Raw genomic sequence first — 17,824 nt, forward strand, 5'->3', positions numbered from 1 at the left:
TTAATCATTCATTCAAGTTCAACTCTCTGCTGTTTGACTGAAAATGTTCCACTGAGAAAGACAATGTGAAAAATGTATATGCCAAATCACTCCATATGTGTCAGTGGCGGGTCCTGTTGGGTTTAGAGGTGTTGTGCTCTGATGTGAGTGGAGTGGATACAGCTATCCTCTTTTATCCCACAATGCAACCTTGCATGATGTCATCTTTAAGAACTGCACTGCAAAAGGCTTCTTTTCTGGATGTCAAAATTAACTACAAAATGTTTCTAATGAGTAAAATAACAGTGCTGTGGAAACAGAAATAAGGCAAGGTAAATCAATATTTTTAGAGTGCAATATTGGTTATACTTTGCCTTTTTTCTTCAAACATTAAGTATGTCCTTGGTTTGTTTTACTAATCAGAGCATTTCATAGTGGGAATCACCACTCACCTGGGCACCAAAAGCTCTTCTCTGCATGCCTCCTTTTTGGGATGCTTTCTCTGTCTGCGTAACTTGCCTTGTTCCAATTACTTTTCCCTTTTATTTTTTATTTGTGAAGAGATTGACTCATGAAGCCATGGCCTTGTCTTTAAACAAAAGAAAACGATGGCTATCTAGATTTCAATGTAAATCTATGCAGGCTTCATTCTGCCAGATAATGATGGGTAACTTGTGACCACGGCCGTTACGAAAGATAAAAACTGTTGTGCTGAAAATATTTGCCTGGCTGAATGCAGATGGCATGGTCAAATTCTGGAAGTGTGTAATCCAGCTGTATTATGTCACCAACATGAGGCTGGTCTGTAATGTGCATGCTGATGTTGCCCAGCTCAGCATGGCGGAGACTGACTTCATGTAGCAGCATGGCCCGAGAATGAGGGAGATACAAAGAAACACAGGAAAACAGATAAATGTCAGAGAGTGCTGGGCAGATATGTGGATTGTTTTAACCTTCTAACTGCTGAACTGTATTGAGAAAAACAAAATGTCTTGCATCTTGGCGAGCAGTTCCTTGGCTTGTGCTCCTTACCTTGACGGCTGTATCTATCTTCACAGGGGGACGGAATACATCAGATCAGAGAGGCGTTGAAGATCTTAGCCGAGAGGGTTTTAATCCTTGAGACTATGATCGGTATTCATGGTGAGTAGGAGGCCTGAGGCAGGGTCAGCTTTAGGCAGGGGTCAAAGGTGGGGGGCTCAAGCTCACCCACCGCACCTCACTCCTGGGACAGGGAGTGGGAACAGTCGTGAGCAGCCCCAGGACTCGGGCTGGTGTTTCCACCCCCCCTCACACAGTCCCCCCTGTCAATGCTCTCTAATAGGACGTTAGCTTGCAGATGTTCCACGACTTGCAGGCAGACCTTGAGCTTCTGGCTCGCAGGGTGACGCTGCTGGAGGCTATCATCTGGCCAGGTAACGCTGAGACATCCTCACCCACAGCTCTGCCGGCCCTCCACAGATAGCCACACTGACCCTTTCTGACACAATATAGAAAGTGTCGATCAAGTATTAGATGCATAAAATTTATAACCATGTTTTACCGAGCTGCTGAATGTTGATCTAGTCACTGAAAAGTAAATGATTTGTAGAAATGTATTTTTATGTATGAGTTATTTAGATTGTTTCAATCCCCTGATGCCAGTGCAGATTTTACTTAAATGTTGTGCATAATAATAACATGCTTTATGTGTTAATGTGTACCAATGGATGTCAAGTGTGTTAGTCTAGCCAGTAGTGCTGCAACAATTAGTCATTCAATTGATTAGATGATAGAAGATTTTTTTTAAATGTCAATTGTACATTGTGCAAGATAGTTATCAAGAAAACATGTTTTTAAAAAATCATTGGTTTGAATTCTCAGATGTAAAGATTTGCAGTTTTTCTCTGCTTTGTTATTTTAAATGTATCATCTTTTGGTTTGGGATTGTTGGTCAAACAAAACATCCAAATTAAGGACATCACCTTTGGATCTGGGAAATTGTCATTTTTCACTTTTTAATGACTTTTATAAACTGAAATAGAAATAAATAACTGAAAAAAATCATTGATAATGAAAGTAACCATTAGCTGCAGCCCTACTAGCCAGACACACTCATTAACAACAGTATCAAGCAAAGAAGCATTTGATAAATCCCTTGAGCATTGATAAATAATTTGAATATAAAAAGTGGGCAATTGATGTCCAGTTGAAATAAGAACCCATTCAAGATACCTCCAATACAGAGCCACATCAGAGTAGACTTGGATAGAGTGCACACAGACAGGGAAGCCCTGTTCCAACTGCTGTCTTTCTTCAACAGAGCCTGATCTAGGGTCTGGGGATGGACCGTTTGGCACAGCCTCCCCTAGTTTCTACAGAGATAAGCGAGCAGGTGTGCTTCCATATCGACTTGCTTCTCCTCTGTCCTCCGACACCAAGGTTCGAGGAAAGTAGCCCCCCCCCCTCCCCGTTCACCCTGAGGATCACAGGCTGGGTTGATTCCCCATCCTGTAGGTCTCATCGGCACTCAACAGATTTAGACCATATCTGACACCCCTCTGTGGGCTTTACTATCAGATTTAAGTTGGGGGACACCTCAGGGAAACTCCAATGATACTCCACAATGCCCTCCATCGGGAATCCCCCCACCCACTGCCATAACCAACCACTTATCGCTACATAATACACCCAGCAGCTCCCTCTGTGTCTCATTTTTTGGCTACAGAACTAAGGCCTAAGAGTAAAGATGTTCATGTTTGATAAAAGGAAAACCTGAATCTTCTGTGGTGCTCCTCAAGCTATAAACACTTCTGGACAATAAGGGTCATGTAGAGTAATCAATTAAAGGAGGAATCAGATGTGAGAAAAGAGACTGGATATAAGTTTGTATTGCTTTCACAATGTAACTGCAACCTGAAGAGATTTCATTATTTAAGCATATTGAGCATGTACAGTTTTCAGGACACAATTACACAAACAAACCTCTTCTTCTAGTATTCATTTTGTTATACTTCTATCATATTGTTTAATTCAATGTTATGTAGTGCACTAAAAAGATGAAGTCATCTCTACTCTAACTGAGATATGTGTTGCTAACAGTGATGTGTACTTTCCTGGTGTCAGTGTTTTTTCCTGTTACAATACACACTGATTAAGTGATTTAATATACAACCACATATTTACATTTGGGTTTGGTTGCTTATCAGCTGAAACAGTCAAATAATGTTGATTTCTTAAAACACTTAAAATGATTTAAAGCATGTTGGAATAATAACTCTGCAAACTGTGTCCATTTCAAGATCTTTAACACAAACACACGGTGAAATTAACAAAACCGTTAACAGAACTTGAACATATTTTACCACTCATGTGTTGGTAAATTTAGACTGCTTATAAACTATCCTGATGAAAAGACTTGATGCTTGTTTTTTCATCTTATATAAAACTTATTGTGAAACTATTTAAAATGATCAATTGTAGTTTATTTTGTATGCTGTTGTGTAACCATTTCATATTTTGAACTTTTTTTCTTGCAAATGTGTTATTGTGTTAAAATAATCCTGTCTAGATGATTGGTGTAATAAAATGATGTTTGTTGTTTTTTTTAAATGTGGCCTGGCCTCAATTTCGTGACAACTGCATTTATCACCCGTTTCTCAACCAATCAAGTTGGCATCTTCAATTAGATTTAACTCACAGTTCAGGAAGAAGAACTACTCAGTCTTGTTCTGCACTTTCTCTGATCATTAACAATACTTCTACAAGTAGCCCACAGGGAAAATCGAATATTAAAGCTCAGCAAAATCCAAGCATAAATTCAGTTCACTGCACGAAGGCAAACACTGTTTCAGGCTTAGTCCAGGAGTGCGGGGCTGTCTATGTGCTCTGTGGTGGCGTAGGGTTCATCCCCTTCGAAGTCACAATAGCCTGTTCTCCAACACTGTTGTCAATGAGCAGCGAGATGGCGCCATCTAGCTGTTTTGAGGCTGCTAATGCTACTACAGCTTTTTCTGTGGCAAAGCCCATCTTCTCCAGCTGCTGGAGTCTGAAAGGGAACAACATCGGTCTTTTTGTTAAGTGATTATCTGAAATAACATTAATGCAACTGTATGTGGGAAATAATAGGAGGAGTTTTGTGTTAAAAAAAATCCATTCACAGAAAATACTGTATGAAAAGTCATTATCAGAATGAATACTAACCGCAGAGAGGAAACTGATGATTTGGGCACTTCTACTTTTGCATCCGCATCATCGGGAGCATCCTGTAAGGAGGCGAGTATCCCAGCCCGTAGCATCTGTTCTTCCAATACCTCTGCCTCAGTCAGTGCAGCAGGGTGTTGCATTATCCAGCCAGGCGCTGGCTCCATCCACGGGTGGTGGTTCAAAACTGAGGGATCCCTCATGGGAGCAGGAGCTGGAGCTGCCTGATCTACAGGCACCATCTGAGAAAGTGATCTAGATCTGTGGCATCAGACAAAGTTAAAATGATCAAATTCCTTTCATCATGAATGAAGGTGGAGCATATTCAAAGAGGCAACTGATGTGAATGAGATGAATCCTACCTCTGTGAGGTAGTGTAGGTGGGCAATCTGAACCTGGCTGAAGTGGGAACATATGCTGAATCAGGAATGAAATTCAAGATGCTGACTTCCTCCAGCTCCTGTAACATCCCAATGAAGGACTGATGATCTGAGAGGTATATTAAGTATCATAAAAAAGATTGGAGAGAGCATGCACCATTTTGAAAACCCTCTGCAAGAACCACACACCTATTACCTAACTAGACAACAATATCTTAAACACACTGATTCATTAAGCCTGAAACCAAACATTTATCAATGTCCAGGAATAAAAAGCAATGAGGAAAGTTATTGACCATAATTCAATACAGAAAAAAAACACTTGAGGGGCAAATTTGAAGCATATATGAATTTCATATTTGTCATTTAAAGGGCCTGCACACCTATGCAAATGCTTTCAAGTAGTGTGTGATAATTCAATCTCTCCTTAAAGCGAAGTTGGGCAGTTATGTTGGGAATTAAATGTCACCTATCAAGAATGATGAAGATGTTAGTTGCCCCAGACCTAAATGTTTAACAAAACTAACAGGGAAGTGAGACATATGCCAATCGAGTGCAGTCTGTAAGGAGTCTTGAGAGGATCTATCAATCCAAATAGAGAAAAACACCAGTGGGGTATACCGAGGGTGTAGGGTCTTCAGGGTATCATCCAAACAAAGGGAGGGAATAAGCAATCACAAAACTGCAATATTTATGATGACTACTGGAGAATATACAGGCAAGAGTATGAAAATGACTGTATGAGCAGGAAAGGATACAGTTATGACCAATGCATATTGCGCAGAAGTGAAGCAGGGCGGGTGTGCCAGGGAGCAGCAGCAGACCGAGCAGCAGAAGGAGCCAGGGGAGAAACCAAACTGGAAAACACCTCAGCAGCCTCCTCTGGGTCACCTGACGACACTGGGCAGTAAACAAGGTCAGCTGGATGGCAGAATAGCCATAGATCCGACTTGCCTCAGCCCCAAAGACAAAGAGGATCAGGGTGTAAAGGAGGGGTAATATGGTCATTGTCATGATGGAGAGGGCGAGGAATGCAACTGTTCCCCAGCGGCGCTCCTGACATGGTCCAACCAACAGCAGGAGGGCAACACTGACCAGCAAAGAAGGCAGGTCATCGTGACTTAAAGCATACAGGAACACATCTGAGGAATAAAATGAGAAAAGGGTGTTGTTGGCAATTGGTTTTTTACCACCTCTAAGATTTCAGAAATGCTTATAACTATCCCTAAAACAGTTCAATATAAGAGCAGTTACCTCTGAACCTTGGGAAGTCTCCACCTGGCCCTAAGCTGAGACTTGCTTGAATCCCCCCAGCATACACAAGCAGCATCAGTGTGGTCAATAAAGATGTTCCCAGAAAGAAACCAGGGCGATCTGATCCAAACCAAAACCATACTGACAGTATACGATCAAGCATTATTTACAATCAGCTGTAGCTTCTTCACTTACTGGTATTTGTATTGCATAGTTCAGGTAAACAAGCATCTATTAGTGCTCATAACAAGAACAGGGGCTTGTTATGGGTAAATAAATGTAAAGGAAAATTAGCGATAACCAAATTTATTTCTCATAGTGGGAGCTGGAGGACTTAATAACTCTATAAATCCACAACTGCTGCAGAGCCCTCTTTTATATTAACTAAGAAATGCTTTCTGCCGCTGACATGGAAGAATTCACACTCGCTTCGACTTCCGCATTACGCCACGTCGTCTTCTTCTTTTATTGTCACTTGGCAACTCAACTTTTGTTAAAAACGTGCATTACTGCCACCTACAGGTCACGATATTATTTTTCCTAATATGGTAAAGTCATTTCTCGCCCTAATTCGCCGTTTTATGATTTATTAAAAAAAAAATACTTTACAGGACATGGTGCCTGTTTTTTCCTGTTCCTTTATAATACATCCATAATACATCCATGGTTACTTAATGGAAAGTTCCTTCATTCACAGAAGTCAAGAAGAAGTCCTTAAAATTGTGACTCCTATTCTCCCTGATACAAAAAATGACAGAATTTTATGAATATGGAAATATTTTTAAATTTGAGAAATTTAGCTGTTGGACACGAGCAAGATAAGATAAAAAAAAACTAGATGTATCTTTATTCAAATTCAAATTCAATTAGAGTGGGAAAAAAGTAGCAGCGTAAGGGTGAAAGTGATAAAACAAATAAAATAATATCAGTGAACAACCTGTGTATAAACGTGCAATATGCAGAAGTTCCTGAGATTAACATAGTAAAGACAGCATCAGTCTTTTTTAGTGGGAGTGGGAGGTACTGGGAGCTGTGGTGTTGTGTGGTCTGATGACTGATGAAAGAGCCCCCCAAGCGCTTTGAGTTACATGGCTGCATGAGTCTGTGGTTGTGCACTGAAGGCTTCAAATTTTCACATCAGTCATGTAAACTGTATACTGGACCAAGATTGGCTCCAAACCATTTGTTATGTCACAAATCACACTCGTAGGCCCACCCCCTAAACCTGGATTTTTCACTTTCAGCAGATGAATGTGAAAACAGTCTTCTAGTATCACATTCTGCACATATACATCATTCTGCATACTTAAGCTAAGCTGAAGCTGAAGAAAAGCAACCATAGAATAGGTGATTTTAAATAAAATTGAATGCACTATGAAATTATACCCTACTGTTTACATTGCATTTCCCTGTATATAAATGCAATGATAAAACTCAGTAATGTATTATTTACTGATTTATATTGTCTGTCTTCGAAGAAAATGTTCTGCCGGATAAATGTGTGTTCATTTCTTGGACTCTTGCTTTTTGGTGAAATATTTGAACATTTGACAGTTATTTAAATGAAACCATCTCTGAAGTTTAGAGAGGAAATCACTCTGTAGTGGAACAGCTAATACCTCCCAGACATCTGAAATGGTCTTTAACAAATCTAATATATTTTATATAGCGCCATCATTTTTTTTATATGTCAACATGAAAAGTAATCTGTAATAACTGTCAAATACATGTAGATACATTTTCCTCTTAAATGTACTGGATTAGAAGCATTAAGTAGAAATACTCAAGTAACCCTGAAACTGTTCAAACTGTGTCTGGTTTTACTAGCAGAATACAAAGCAACATTAAAGGTGTATGGAAATGACCAGGTAAAGATTTAAAGTATGTTATTTCAAACCTAAGTATGTATACATATTTTGGCATGCTGTTGAATTATTATTGTTATTTTATTTTTAGTAACAAACAAAATTCCACCTATTATTTACAGTAAATAATGATAGGCATAGTATTGTGTTGCATGCTCTATTTCTCACCAATACTGCAGACATTAATATCTAAGTGAGTAAACCACGGGATGTGTCATTTGAATGTTCTGTGACTATTCAGTAAAATACATAAAGACCTGTTTCACTTTAAGTTAATATGTTAATGAAAAGAAAAAGTCGTTTTTCTGTATGTATCTGTGTCATGCAAAACAATGTTCAAATACATTTGTCATATAGTGTGATAGCAATAGCTCATGTTTTAACACTTATTCTTTTGAAATAAACCATTTCTCTTATTCGCTAATTTATTTTATTTTATTTCATTTCATTTTGGTTGGTTTGACCAATTTTACCTCTGAGGACCGCTAAACGGTATTTCGAGTGCAGATCTCGCGGTATTTCTCGGCTCCTGCGTAGTTAAGTCGGTATCTTGAGCAGCCAGTTCTGTCCAGTCGTCCTCCACAGACACACACTAAAATGGCGTCGGCTCCGGGTGAGTGCAGATTTGAGATTACTATTCTTCTACTGATTTAACAGCAGGGCATGATTTAATTTTTAAAAACGACGTGAAAAAATGAACTATGAAGAGATTACGACAGCAAAAGCACTGTTTTCGGTCTTTATTCAGTCGAATACCGTTGCGTAGTTACCGCTAGGCTCAAGGCCTAAAGCTACTCACGGTAGCTACGGTGGGGGTTTTTTACCGAGTGGAATTTTTTTTCTTCATAATTACACGCCGAGATCGATAATAGACATAATTTAGAGACAGAAATATTTTTTTCAGATGCATGTGTCGATGATTAGTTGCTAGTTTGGAAGCTGTGTGATGAATGGAGAGAGTACGGTAGTTGAATGTAGATGAATGACGACGAGTCTGTGTAACGTGCTGCTAACGCGCGCAAACACCGATTTTGTTTGACTATTTCACCTAAAGTTTAATCTTTGCTTTTACAGATTACAGCTCCTACAACCAGTCCAGTGCTCAGCAGGGGTAAGAGTGCAACCCATTCAAGTGACTGAATACCATTTCTTGTTAGCGCCTTTTCACTTATCATTTGATATCATTTTTATTGTAAAACTATATTTCTTTCTTTGACTGTAATGTTAATACACCACAACACTAAGGTAACTTCCATGTGTGTGCAATCCTAGTTGGTAATACAATTTGAGAGGTTTTAAAGCATTGAGTCTCTTATTGGCTTATGTTATATCGCTACTGATAACAGGAAATCAATAGTCTACTGGTTGAGTTGGTTTGTGAATCGGAGCTATTTAAATTGAGACTTGATTCTTAAAAACAAATTTAGCTGATTTAAAATTATAAGCTATTAATTACTGCAAACATGATCCAGATATACATCATTATTAAACCGAGAGTGCGTAATATACCCAGGTCCGAGGGGACCTAATGTTATCTGAAACTAAAACTTTGATGTTGTTTTTCTACAGGTATGCTTCTTATGCTGCCCAGCCTTCACAAAGTTATGGACAGTCTGCCCAGGTGAGATTTAACAATGAATGACTTAACTATTGTAGATTACATTGCGCATTTCATGATTTAGCGAGATTGTGATAGTTGCCATTTCATCAACAGATTATTTTTAAAAATACACAAAAAGACACCTTTTACTTATTGAATAATTATCACTAATTTGTACTATAAATCAAAGCACAGATGTTGCTGGCAACATTTAAGGTTGATAAACAAAGAACAGGAGCAAACATCTGGTAACACACAATAGGAGATCTTGAGATGCCACATCCATTTTGTTCACTTTGACTTGAATATATTTTTCAATATTAAAGTAATAAAAAGTCTTAATGTGATGTTGATTATCTACCCAGCAGTTAAAGTGTATGATCTCTTTTTTTCAGCAGGGTTATAGCCAGCAGAGTTATGGATCATATGCCCAACCTGCTGCCGCTGCTGATAGTAGTTACTCCCAGCAAACACCTGCAGCTGGAAGCTACACTCAGCAGCAGCAACAGCAGCAGCAACAGTATGGGTCCTCGTATGGTCAACCAGCACAAGGTCAGTGATTTGAATGACATTTTACTCATGATGTTTTAGGAACTGTATAGAATAGGCTGGATTGGACACAACAAAATCAGCATAATTGGTGATTTAATTTTCCAATGTGCTAATTGATTATTCTATATACAAAACATGCATACATACATTGTGCCACATTTATGATTGACACACTGTCCTTGTTTTAAATTTAAACAAAGTGGTCTTCATTTTTATTTGAAATGGCACAGTTTGTAGCATAGGCAGTATCCACACCATGTTTTTCTAGTTAATTTAAAAATGTCCACGTTTCAGTTTTGATTGTTTGTCACACAGTTAAAAAATGGTACCTATTTGTGTGTCACAGCTGGCTATCCTGCTGCCCAGTCCACCACTCATGGCTACACCCAGTCAGCCCAGGGTTATGGAGCCAGTGGTTATGAAAGTACTCCTGCTGCTGCTGCTCCAGCTGCCTCCCAGTCTTACGGCTCTCAGCCAGGCTATACTGCCCAATCTGCCTACCCTGGCTATGGCCAGCAGCCTGCCCCCACTGCACCACAGAGGTATGTACCTCCCTACTCAGATACAAATAAGTGAACTACACAAGAACATTTCGCTTTACTTAATGCTCTGTCTTGCTTTGTCTTCACCAGTTACAATGCTAGTAGCCAACCAGCTAGTTACAACCAAAATAGCTACTCCCAGCCAGCAGCATACGGCCAGCAGCAGCCTGGCTACCAGGCCCAGCAGGCCAGCTATGGCCAGCAGCAGAGTGGATACCAGCAGCAGACCCAGCAGCAACAACAGGCTCCTCCTGCTTACCCTCCTCAGACTGCTGGATCATATGGGCAGCCTCCAGCTAACCAGTACAGCCAGCAAGGTGGACCGCCCAGTTACCAGTCCAACCATTACAGTAAGCTTCGCTTTTCAAGTTTGGTACACATCTGTTTTCAAATGTTAATTGATACAGTTCAGCTTAATATCACTGCAAATATGTTTTGATGTAATTGTACTCCTCTTTTGTAGATAATTACAGACAGGATGGCCAGGGTGGAGGTTCGGGTTACTCTGGCTCGGAGTCCTCAAGGTACCCAGGGGGAGGGGAAAGCAGGGGCCCTGGCAGGGATGGCTTCGACAGAGGTGGAATGATGCACCGTGGGCGTGGAGGCATGGGCCGTGGCATGGGGTAAGTGTCTTTCCTTTCCACTTAACCTCACTTGTATTTTGACTCTACAGGTGCTGTGGCCACTCAGGGCAGGGCTGAGGCAGGTTTTAATAAAAAATAATTGAAATAATCTGTGGTGATACATCAGTAATATATAGCTTTATTCTCTTTTTAATGTTTCAGGGCCATGATTTGTCAGCAGTCACTGCTGATAAATTAAGAGCTTTCTGTTATAGTGTTTTAGGCACATGTTGAAAAGTTTCATTGCCAACATGTGCAGTAACTTTTGGCTGTTTTCATCCAGTTTCTCTCAGCCCTGCCATTGAATTGGTCAAAGGTAAGCAAAACATGGTTGTCTCTATATTAAAAAAAAAAAAAAAAAAAAAAAGTATCTAAGTGGATTTTGCTGAAGACCTGTGCATAATTACTTAGTCGGAACAGCTTATCTACTAGTACATAATTGAGTCTATCAAACATTTGTGGACAATTAAGAATAGTTTGGGGATGTGATAGGATCATACTGAACAAATATCTTATCTTACACCAAAATAAATGGGACTCATGAGGAAGTTTAAAAACTGTCTCACCATCTCAGCAACAGCTTTTTAAATCAGTGTCTCACTGTGGTGCACTGTTCACTAATAGGGTAAGACATTAATCATTTCAATAAGAGTCTGAAGTTGCTTAAATTCTGCAGATTTTTCAGTTATTGTGATGCAGGATTCTTTAACTAAAAAAAGTGGCCTACAAGACTATACACAAAGTTGGCATTTAAAGGGATTCATATATATATATACACACACACACACACACGAGCGTCATGCAATGCAAATCTGATGCATAACACATTTATGCTTATTGCGGTGCATTTGCAGAATATTTGGGTCAATATATTTCCACTTGATGAGGTCCTTCCCCTTTTACTTACAAATACATTAACTTGTGTTTTTAAAAAACAATTGTGGTTGGTTCTTCAAGGCTGTTAACGGAGCCAGAAAAAGAGCAGTCAAATATGTCTGTGGTACAGGAAGACCTCGGTAAAAGCAAAATGTTGTATCGGTTACGAATACTATGAGGACATATTCCCCAAAATCTCTTTCTTCTACTCCCCACTGTGTTCCAAAAATGCTAATCATTTGTTAAATTCTAATTAGATTTTGGCCAAAATTGTATCACCTGATGCCACCGGTTGTACTAATAGAAGTTGTTAAAAAGGTTTTTTTCAATAAATTGTGTTCAGTGTTTAAGCATTGATCTCAAAATACATTTACTAGTGAAAACTATAAATTACGGTGGCACTATAAATCACAGTGGCATTATAATGCATTAAGAGCAAATTTGATGTACATCAGCCTGAACTCTTAACACATTCACTGTTTCCATTTGCCACTCATCTACTGGGAACATTTCGGTGTGAATTTTTTTCCTCTTAAGTCCCTTTTTTATAGGAAAAAACTTAAGAGTTGGTGGTGTCAGAAGATGTGCATAAATACCATGAATGTCAGGACTATGTGCACACACAAACTACTTGTTCATATCAAACTATTTAAGGAATGCTCAAGGGATTTTTGTTAGTGTTGATACATTTGGTGTAGCATGATCCAGTCTTATCTCAGCCTACCTGCAAAATCTGACATTCATCATGCTTCTTTGAATTGTATCCATTATGATACTGAAACTAGAAAACCTTGAACAGGTTCTCGACGCTGTACTTGTGTATTTCCATTGAAGTGTCACGCAAATTTGCTCTTGGTGCACATTGGGCATTTGAACAGTGTGGTCCTCGAAGGTGAACAGTGTCTGTTTTCAGTAGCAGGAAATGGTTTGATCCAACCTTAAATCAGACCCACTTACACTCAGCTCCCCTGACCAGAACTAGAAAGACTTGAGAGGTTAACCCTGAGGAACACAAGGGCTGTTATGGTGGCCAATGTCTGCATTTTTTTTGTTGGTTTGGATTGGTTATCACTCTTTAAAAAAAAAAAAAAAGGTTGATAAGATGCTTTTTAAGTGAACACATTCAGTTTTCAAATACTGCAAACGGAGGTCGTCATGATGACATGACAGGTTAGTTTTCAATGTCCAGATTTTCTTTCGGGAAAGAGCTTTTCTTTCAGACCTTCAATGATCAGTTTGGGGCTCTGATAAACTACAAGTCTGAATCAACAACTGCTGCTGTAGATGCTCCCTTTTTAAAAGGTATGGTTCTTCAAACCGTTTTTTTTCTGGTTCATCAACATAAACCAAAAATAATAGGGTTCTGCATGACTTCAGGTTTTTGGTGCAGGGAATACACACACACACAATTTTTAGATTGCAGTGAGTTTTACTAACTTCAGGACACTAATCAAACAAGTCTGAAGTAGTGTTAATTATGAAACAAAAAAAAAAGTAAATAGGAATACTGCCTTAAAACATATGAATTCAGGTATAACAGAGGCGTTGTAGTTAAATTTTTATTTTAGCATTGCACAGGTATATGGTGTTTCTGGGGGGAGGTAGGGGAGGGTCACATAATGTCATTTTGAAATGTTTTAAATTGTTTTGTGGTTTGGAATACAAATGTTTGATCACATTCTTTTGAGCACTTTTTTAACATGCTTTGTCACATTTATACCGTACAGGTAACAGTGAGAGCCATTTAAAACCATCTTTTCTCTAAAAGGTTTCTGTACTCAGTACAGAGCCGCCAGCTTAAGCAGCAGGAGGGAGCTTAAACAAAGATTCGTGGGTCTGCCTTTTTTCAAGAACTGAGGATGGTGGTGCTAATAAGCATGATGGGCATATTTATCAAGACTGTGTTTAATTTTAACTTTACCATGGTAAACGCTGTAAACCATTTATTTTTGGAGTTTTATTGTCTTGAAGAATGTATAATTGTTTTTTTTTCCTTTTACATTTATTTTATTACCTGGTGAATGTGAACACTTGATCATGTGAAATTTCAGATGCATTGTCCATTTTCACACTTAATATCTGATTCAGCTGTAACTTTTATTAGAACCTAATGTTAAATACATTGGTTTGTTTCTGGGAACAACTATGCATGCCATCAATGCATCTGAAATCTTTCTACCTGTGTACAAATGTTTGGGTTTTGTCACATTTTTCAGGCAGTGAAAATCTGTTAGTCCTTAATACATCTTCACAATTGTATCCACTACTGAAAACTGTCTGAATCTGTCACTGACGTTGTAATTAGCTAGTAAAGAAATTACTCATAGTTAATATATTTATCCCCTCAAATTGGATTGTATATTGATAATTTTGGGGAGTTTATAGTTGCTGTTAGGCTAGTTAGAATGTTTTGATTACTCCCTCAATCAAGCCACTTTGCTCGAGCCATGGAAGTGGCGGTAAAAGGGAAATCGCCTTCATATCTTCATTTATTCCCCCATAGCAGCGCTGGAGACAGAGGTGGCTTCAGTAAGCCTGGTGGTAAGTTAACGAGTATTACACTGGTTAGTCCTTTCAAAGCCTTAAAGTTTAGAGCAAATACGCTTCAAATATTCATGTTTTTTTTATATTGTGGTATGAAAAATTTATTTACATGAACACATTTGAAAATATTGGGGACATTTTTTTCAATGCCTGAGACCATTTTCTCTGGGGTACTTGGTATAATTCAGTCACTGTTTATGGTTTGAAAACGAGTTTTTGAACGGTTAAGGACAAATTTCCACTCAAACGTGTCTTTTATGGCTTTAACAAATCTCATGAGCTGAATTCCTGTTTTTTTTGAGGATTTCTTACTGGTCTTAGAGGCTTTTCCAATGACACAATTATTTGCCATGGGGTTTGAGGTATTTTCCATTCAACATATCACTTGTGGGAATTGTGGTGTACCATAAGGTGCATAATGCTGACAGTGTACAAGGGAGTGTCTGGATTATCTTTTGTAGTACTTACTCCTCAGGTGTTGTACATTGGATTTAAGTTGCACACACTGACTTTTCTCAACCTATGTCTCCTTCCTCATCTGATGGACTGTAGGACCCATGGATGGCGGCGAGCGTGAAATGGGTGAGTAGAGTCATTCAGATTCATATTACTGGACATTTTTGGTTCATATGCTGAACACGTTTAAGTTTTAGGTGTTGGAATTGGTAAAGATTGCATTTTTACTGGACATTTCTGTGTTTTAGGACGCCCTGAGGAGCAGGACGACTCTGAGAACAGCACAATCTACATAACAGGATTGACTGAGAAGGCTAACCTGGAGGAGATGGCTGAATTCTTTAAACATGTTGGCTCAATCAGGGTAATAATATCAACTTACTCTAAATGTTGAGAGTACACCTGTTGAAACTGTTTAACTAAAATCCATTTTCCTTGTGTGTTCAGATGAACCGCAGACTTGGCCAGCCTGCCATCAACATATACACTGACAAGGACACAGGGAAGCCCAAAGGAGATGCCACCCTGTCCTATGAGGAGCCTGTCTTTGCCAAAGCAGCTGTGGAGCATTTTGATGGTATGTATTAATGACTCAGTTTATCTGACATGAACAGAATCTAACTAAGACATGTAATCTGTTGGTGGGAGGTTGTATTAAATTTGTCTTTTTAATTGTAGGCAAGGAGTACCAGGGCCGAAGGCTGAAGGTGTCCATGGCACGTCGTAAGCCCATGATGGGTGGAATGAGAGGTGGCATGCCCATGCGAGATGGCATGATGGGTCGTGGAGGTAAATGTTCATACTATTTGTCTTGGGTCTGCCTTTTTTTTTTTCTTGGAAAGAAATGCTGTTTATATCCAAATTTGCCCCTGACAATGATAGCAGTCTTAAGTACGTAGCACATACTGATGAAAACACACAACCTGTTCTACTGCTATTCAGTTGTCATTCCTCTTCTTTATCCTACATTGTGTCAGCTGCTTTGGTGATTTGTAACCCTTACCACATGTCCAGACACCGAACTGGAACAGCAGCATCAATGAGTGCTCCATCTGTGTGTCACTGGAGGCATTCAGGTGCAGTGTTGAGTGTAGGTCACCCACATACTCAAAACGCTCAGAGCTCAATACATGTTACTGTAGTGATGAGTTTAAAACTGACGCAAATAAACTTGAAGTGTATATAGATGCTTCAAGTTGTGGTTATGTCTGAGACACAGCCTGCACGGAGCTGGTGCAGACAGCTCCAGAGATTCAAATGAGAGCAGGTCTGCTGTGTGTGATGTGCACTTGAAAAATGCGTCTGACATGCATGCCGTTTAGACAGTGTTACACTTTGCATTTAGAGGTTGATGCACATTTCTGATGCTCATTAAAGGTATCTTTGAAAATGAACAAGCTCAATTTTCAGTGTCCTGCTTCAAATCACAAACTTAAAGAGCAAATGAATATGATGCTTGGCAGTGGACTGCTGAATAAGTGCGAAATACAGTGATAAATAAATTCACTTGTAATGGGGGAAATGTTTACTTGTCCTATCAGGTATGATGGGCCGTGGAGGTGAGCGTGGTGGGTTTGGTCCACGAGGTGGCCCACGTGGAATGGGCAGAGGTGGACCTACAGGAGGCAACATGCAGCAGAGAGCTGGAGACTGGGAGTGTCCTAACCCGTATGTATTCCTTTCTAACACAATGTCTCTCGCATATATTTTTTGTGTTGAAGATTAGTTTGTAATATTTTATTCAATGGTCTGGGCTTCCAGTGGTTGCGGCAACCAGAACTTTGCCTGGAGGATGGAGTGTAACCAGTGCAAAGCTCCCAAACCAGAAGGGCTGGGCGGTGGCCCTCCATTCCCTCCTGGTGGTGACCGGGGCAGAGGAGGAATGGGAATGCGTGGAGGCAGAGGTATGGACCGTGGTGGGCCGGCGGGAGCTGGAGGCCCAGGTGGCCCTGGAGGATTTCGTGGAGGCTGGGGTGGCGATCGCGGTGGATTCAGGGGCCGCGGTGGAATGGACAGGGGTGGCTTCCGAGGCGCCGGTCGTGGAGGACCACCCATGGACCGAATGGGTGGCAGAGGAGGACGAGGAATGGGCCCACCAGGTGGCAAGATGGATATGAGGTAGGACAAACTCGACCTTCAGTCAGTTTAATGTTTCACTCGTAATTAGGGATGGGCATTTGAAGAAACTTCCATGATCCATCTTCGGGAATGAACGATCGTTTGATCGATAAAAATTTCACGTGATCGGCAAAATTCTTAACGATCAATTATTGATCATCTATTGAACATGCCCATCCCTAGCTGTAATCGGTGTCGTTGATTCATTTCAGGACTGCTGACCAGAATTTTAATCTGTAGTGTCTGCAGTAATTGAAAGAAGCCCGCTAAGAGTCCTGTGACCAGAACTGCTGATGTTAATATTGGTCTGCACATCAGACGGCTACAGATACAGGTGTTCATGTTGTGGGCAGCGTGTGCAGACAAAGCGACCCAGCTCTTGTTGCATTTTTAGAGCATTGCCTCTCTACACCAAAAATGACAGTAACAAGATCTTGTCATGTCATTTACTACTTTTCTGTTTTTTGCTCTGTTTTAGGGACCATCGTCAGGAGCGCAGAGACAGACCCTACTGAAGGACTACTTTTTGATTGTTCCTCTTGTGGAATTTGTTTTTTAAGAAGACAATTTTTAATTTATGATTCCATATTTCAATGGTTATAGAACTTCTCTCAAATATCCTGTGCAGTTTCATTCAGCTCGTGTTTCCAGTTTTTCTTTATTTTAGTTCACCTATGTTTATGATACATCCTGTATTGTGCATGTTTTTTTTTATTGTTTTTTTTTTTTTAATATGCAGATTAGTTTTGTCATTGTATTGTATAATGCCGTATTTTTCCATTTGTTGACAATAATTACCTACCCTTTCCCGTAACAGTTGTATGATTTGGGAAATAAAATTTTACTGATTTGA

The 17,824-nt window shown here is 39.7% G+C and overlaps 3 protein-coding genes across 9 annotated transcripts in view; 2 read left to right on the forward strand and 1 right to left on the reverse strand.

Moving 5' to 3' along the window:
* The window catches only part of emid1 (EMI domain containing 1), a 54,306-nt gene extending 51,879 nt beyond the window's left edge, over positions 1 to 2,427 (forward strand). The window contains exons 16-17 of one of the 3 annotated variants that reach the window (XR_009925055.1): positions 1,038 to 1,122; positions 2,282 to 2,421. Coding sequence is in view for 2 of the 3 variants with exons in the window: in XM_062417805.1 (XP_062273789.1) it covers positions 1,038 to 1,122; positions 2,282 to 2,415 (219 nt within the window). In the remaining variant the exon portion in view is untranslated. Of the gene's footprint in view, positions 1 to 1,037 lie in introns of all 3 variants that reach the window. The other 2 variants (XM_062417805.1, XM_062417806.1) reach the window with 2 other exon arrangements.
* Positions 2,428 to 3,816: 1,389 nt separating this feature from the next.
* On the reverse strand, positions 3,817 to 6,222 carry rhbdd3 (rhomboid domain containing 3). Its single transcript, XM_062417807.1, has 5 exons — positions 5,796 to 6,222; positions 5,300 to 5,683; positions 4,524 to 4,650; positions 4,162 to 4,422; positions 3,817 to 4,006 (listed from the first exon to the last, which is right to left on the reverse strand). The coding sequence occupies exons 1-5, from the start codon at positions 5,956 to 5,958 to the stop codon at positions 3,838 to 3,840; spliced, it is 1,104 nt and encodes a 367-aa protein (XP_062273791.1). The 5' UTR covers positions 5,959 to 6,222; the 3' UTR covers positions 3,817 to 3,837.
* A 1,987-nt stretch (positions 6,223 to 8,209) lies between these two features.
* Positions 8,210 to 17,824, forward strand: ewsr1b (EWS RNA-binding protein 1b). Of its 5 annotated transcripts, none has more exons than XM_062418290.1 (15): positions 8,210 to 8,273; positions 8,735 to 8,771; positions 9,230 to 9,281; positions 9,656 to 9,812; positions 10,159 to 10,354; positions 10,445 to 10,704; positions 10,818 to 10,977; positions 14,357 to 14,394; positions 14,950 to 14,979; positions 15,102 to 15,217; positions 15,301 to 15,430; positions 15,532 to 15,642; positions 16,395 to 16,521; positions 16,615 to 16,971; positions 17,450 to 17,824. In XM_062418290.1, exons 1-15 carry the CDS (start codon positions 8,258 to 8,260, stop codon positions 17,484 to 17,486), a joined length of 1,824 nt encoding a protein of 607 aa, XP_062274274.1. In that variant the 5' UTR covers positions 8,210 to 8,257; the 3' UTR covers positions 17,487 to 17,824. The 5 variants fall into 5 exon arrangements, with proteins under 5 accessions (XP_062274274.1, XP_062274277.1, XP_062274275.1 ...); XM_062418293.1 differs by having other exon boundaries at positions 14,360 to 14,394; XM_062418291.1 differs by having other exon boundaries at positions 9,659 to 9,812.

Source organism: Scomber scombrus, chromosome 4 (genome assembly GCF_963691925.1).
Source record: "Scomber scombrus chromosome 4, fScoSco1.1, whole genome shotgun sequence".
In the NCBI taxonomy this organism is placed as follows: Eukaryota; Metazoa; Chordata; class Actinopteri; order Scombriformes; family Scombridae; genus Scomber; species Scomber scombrus.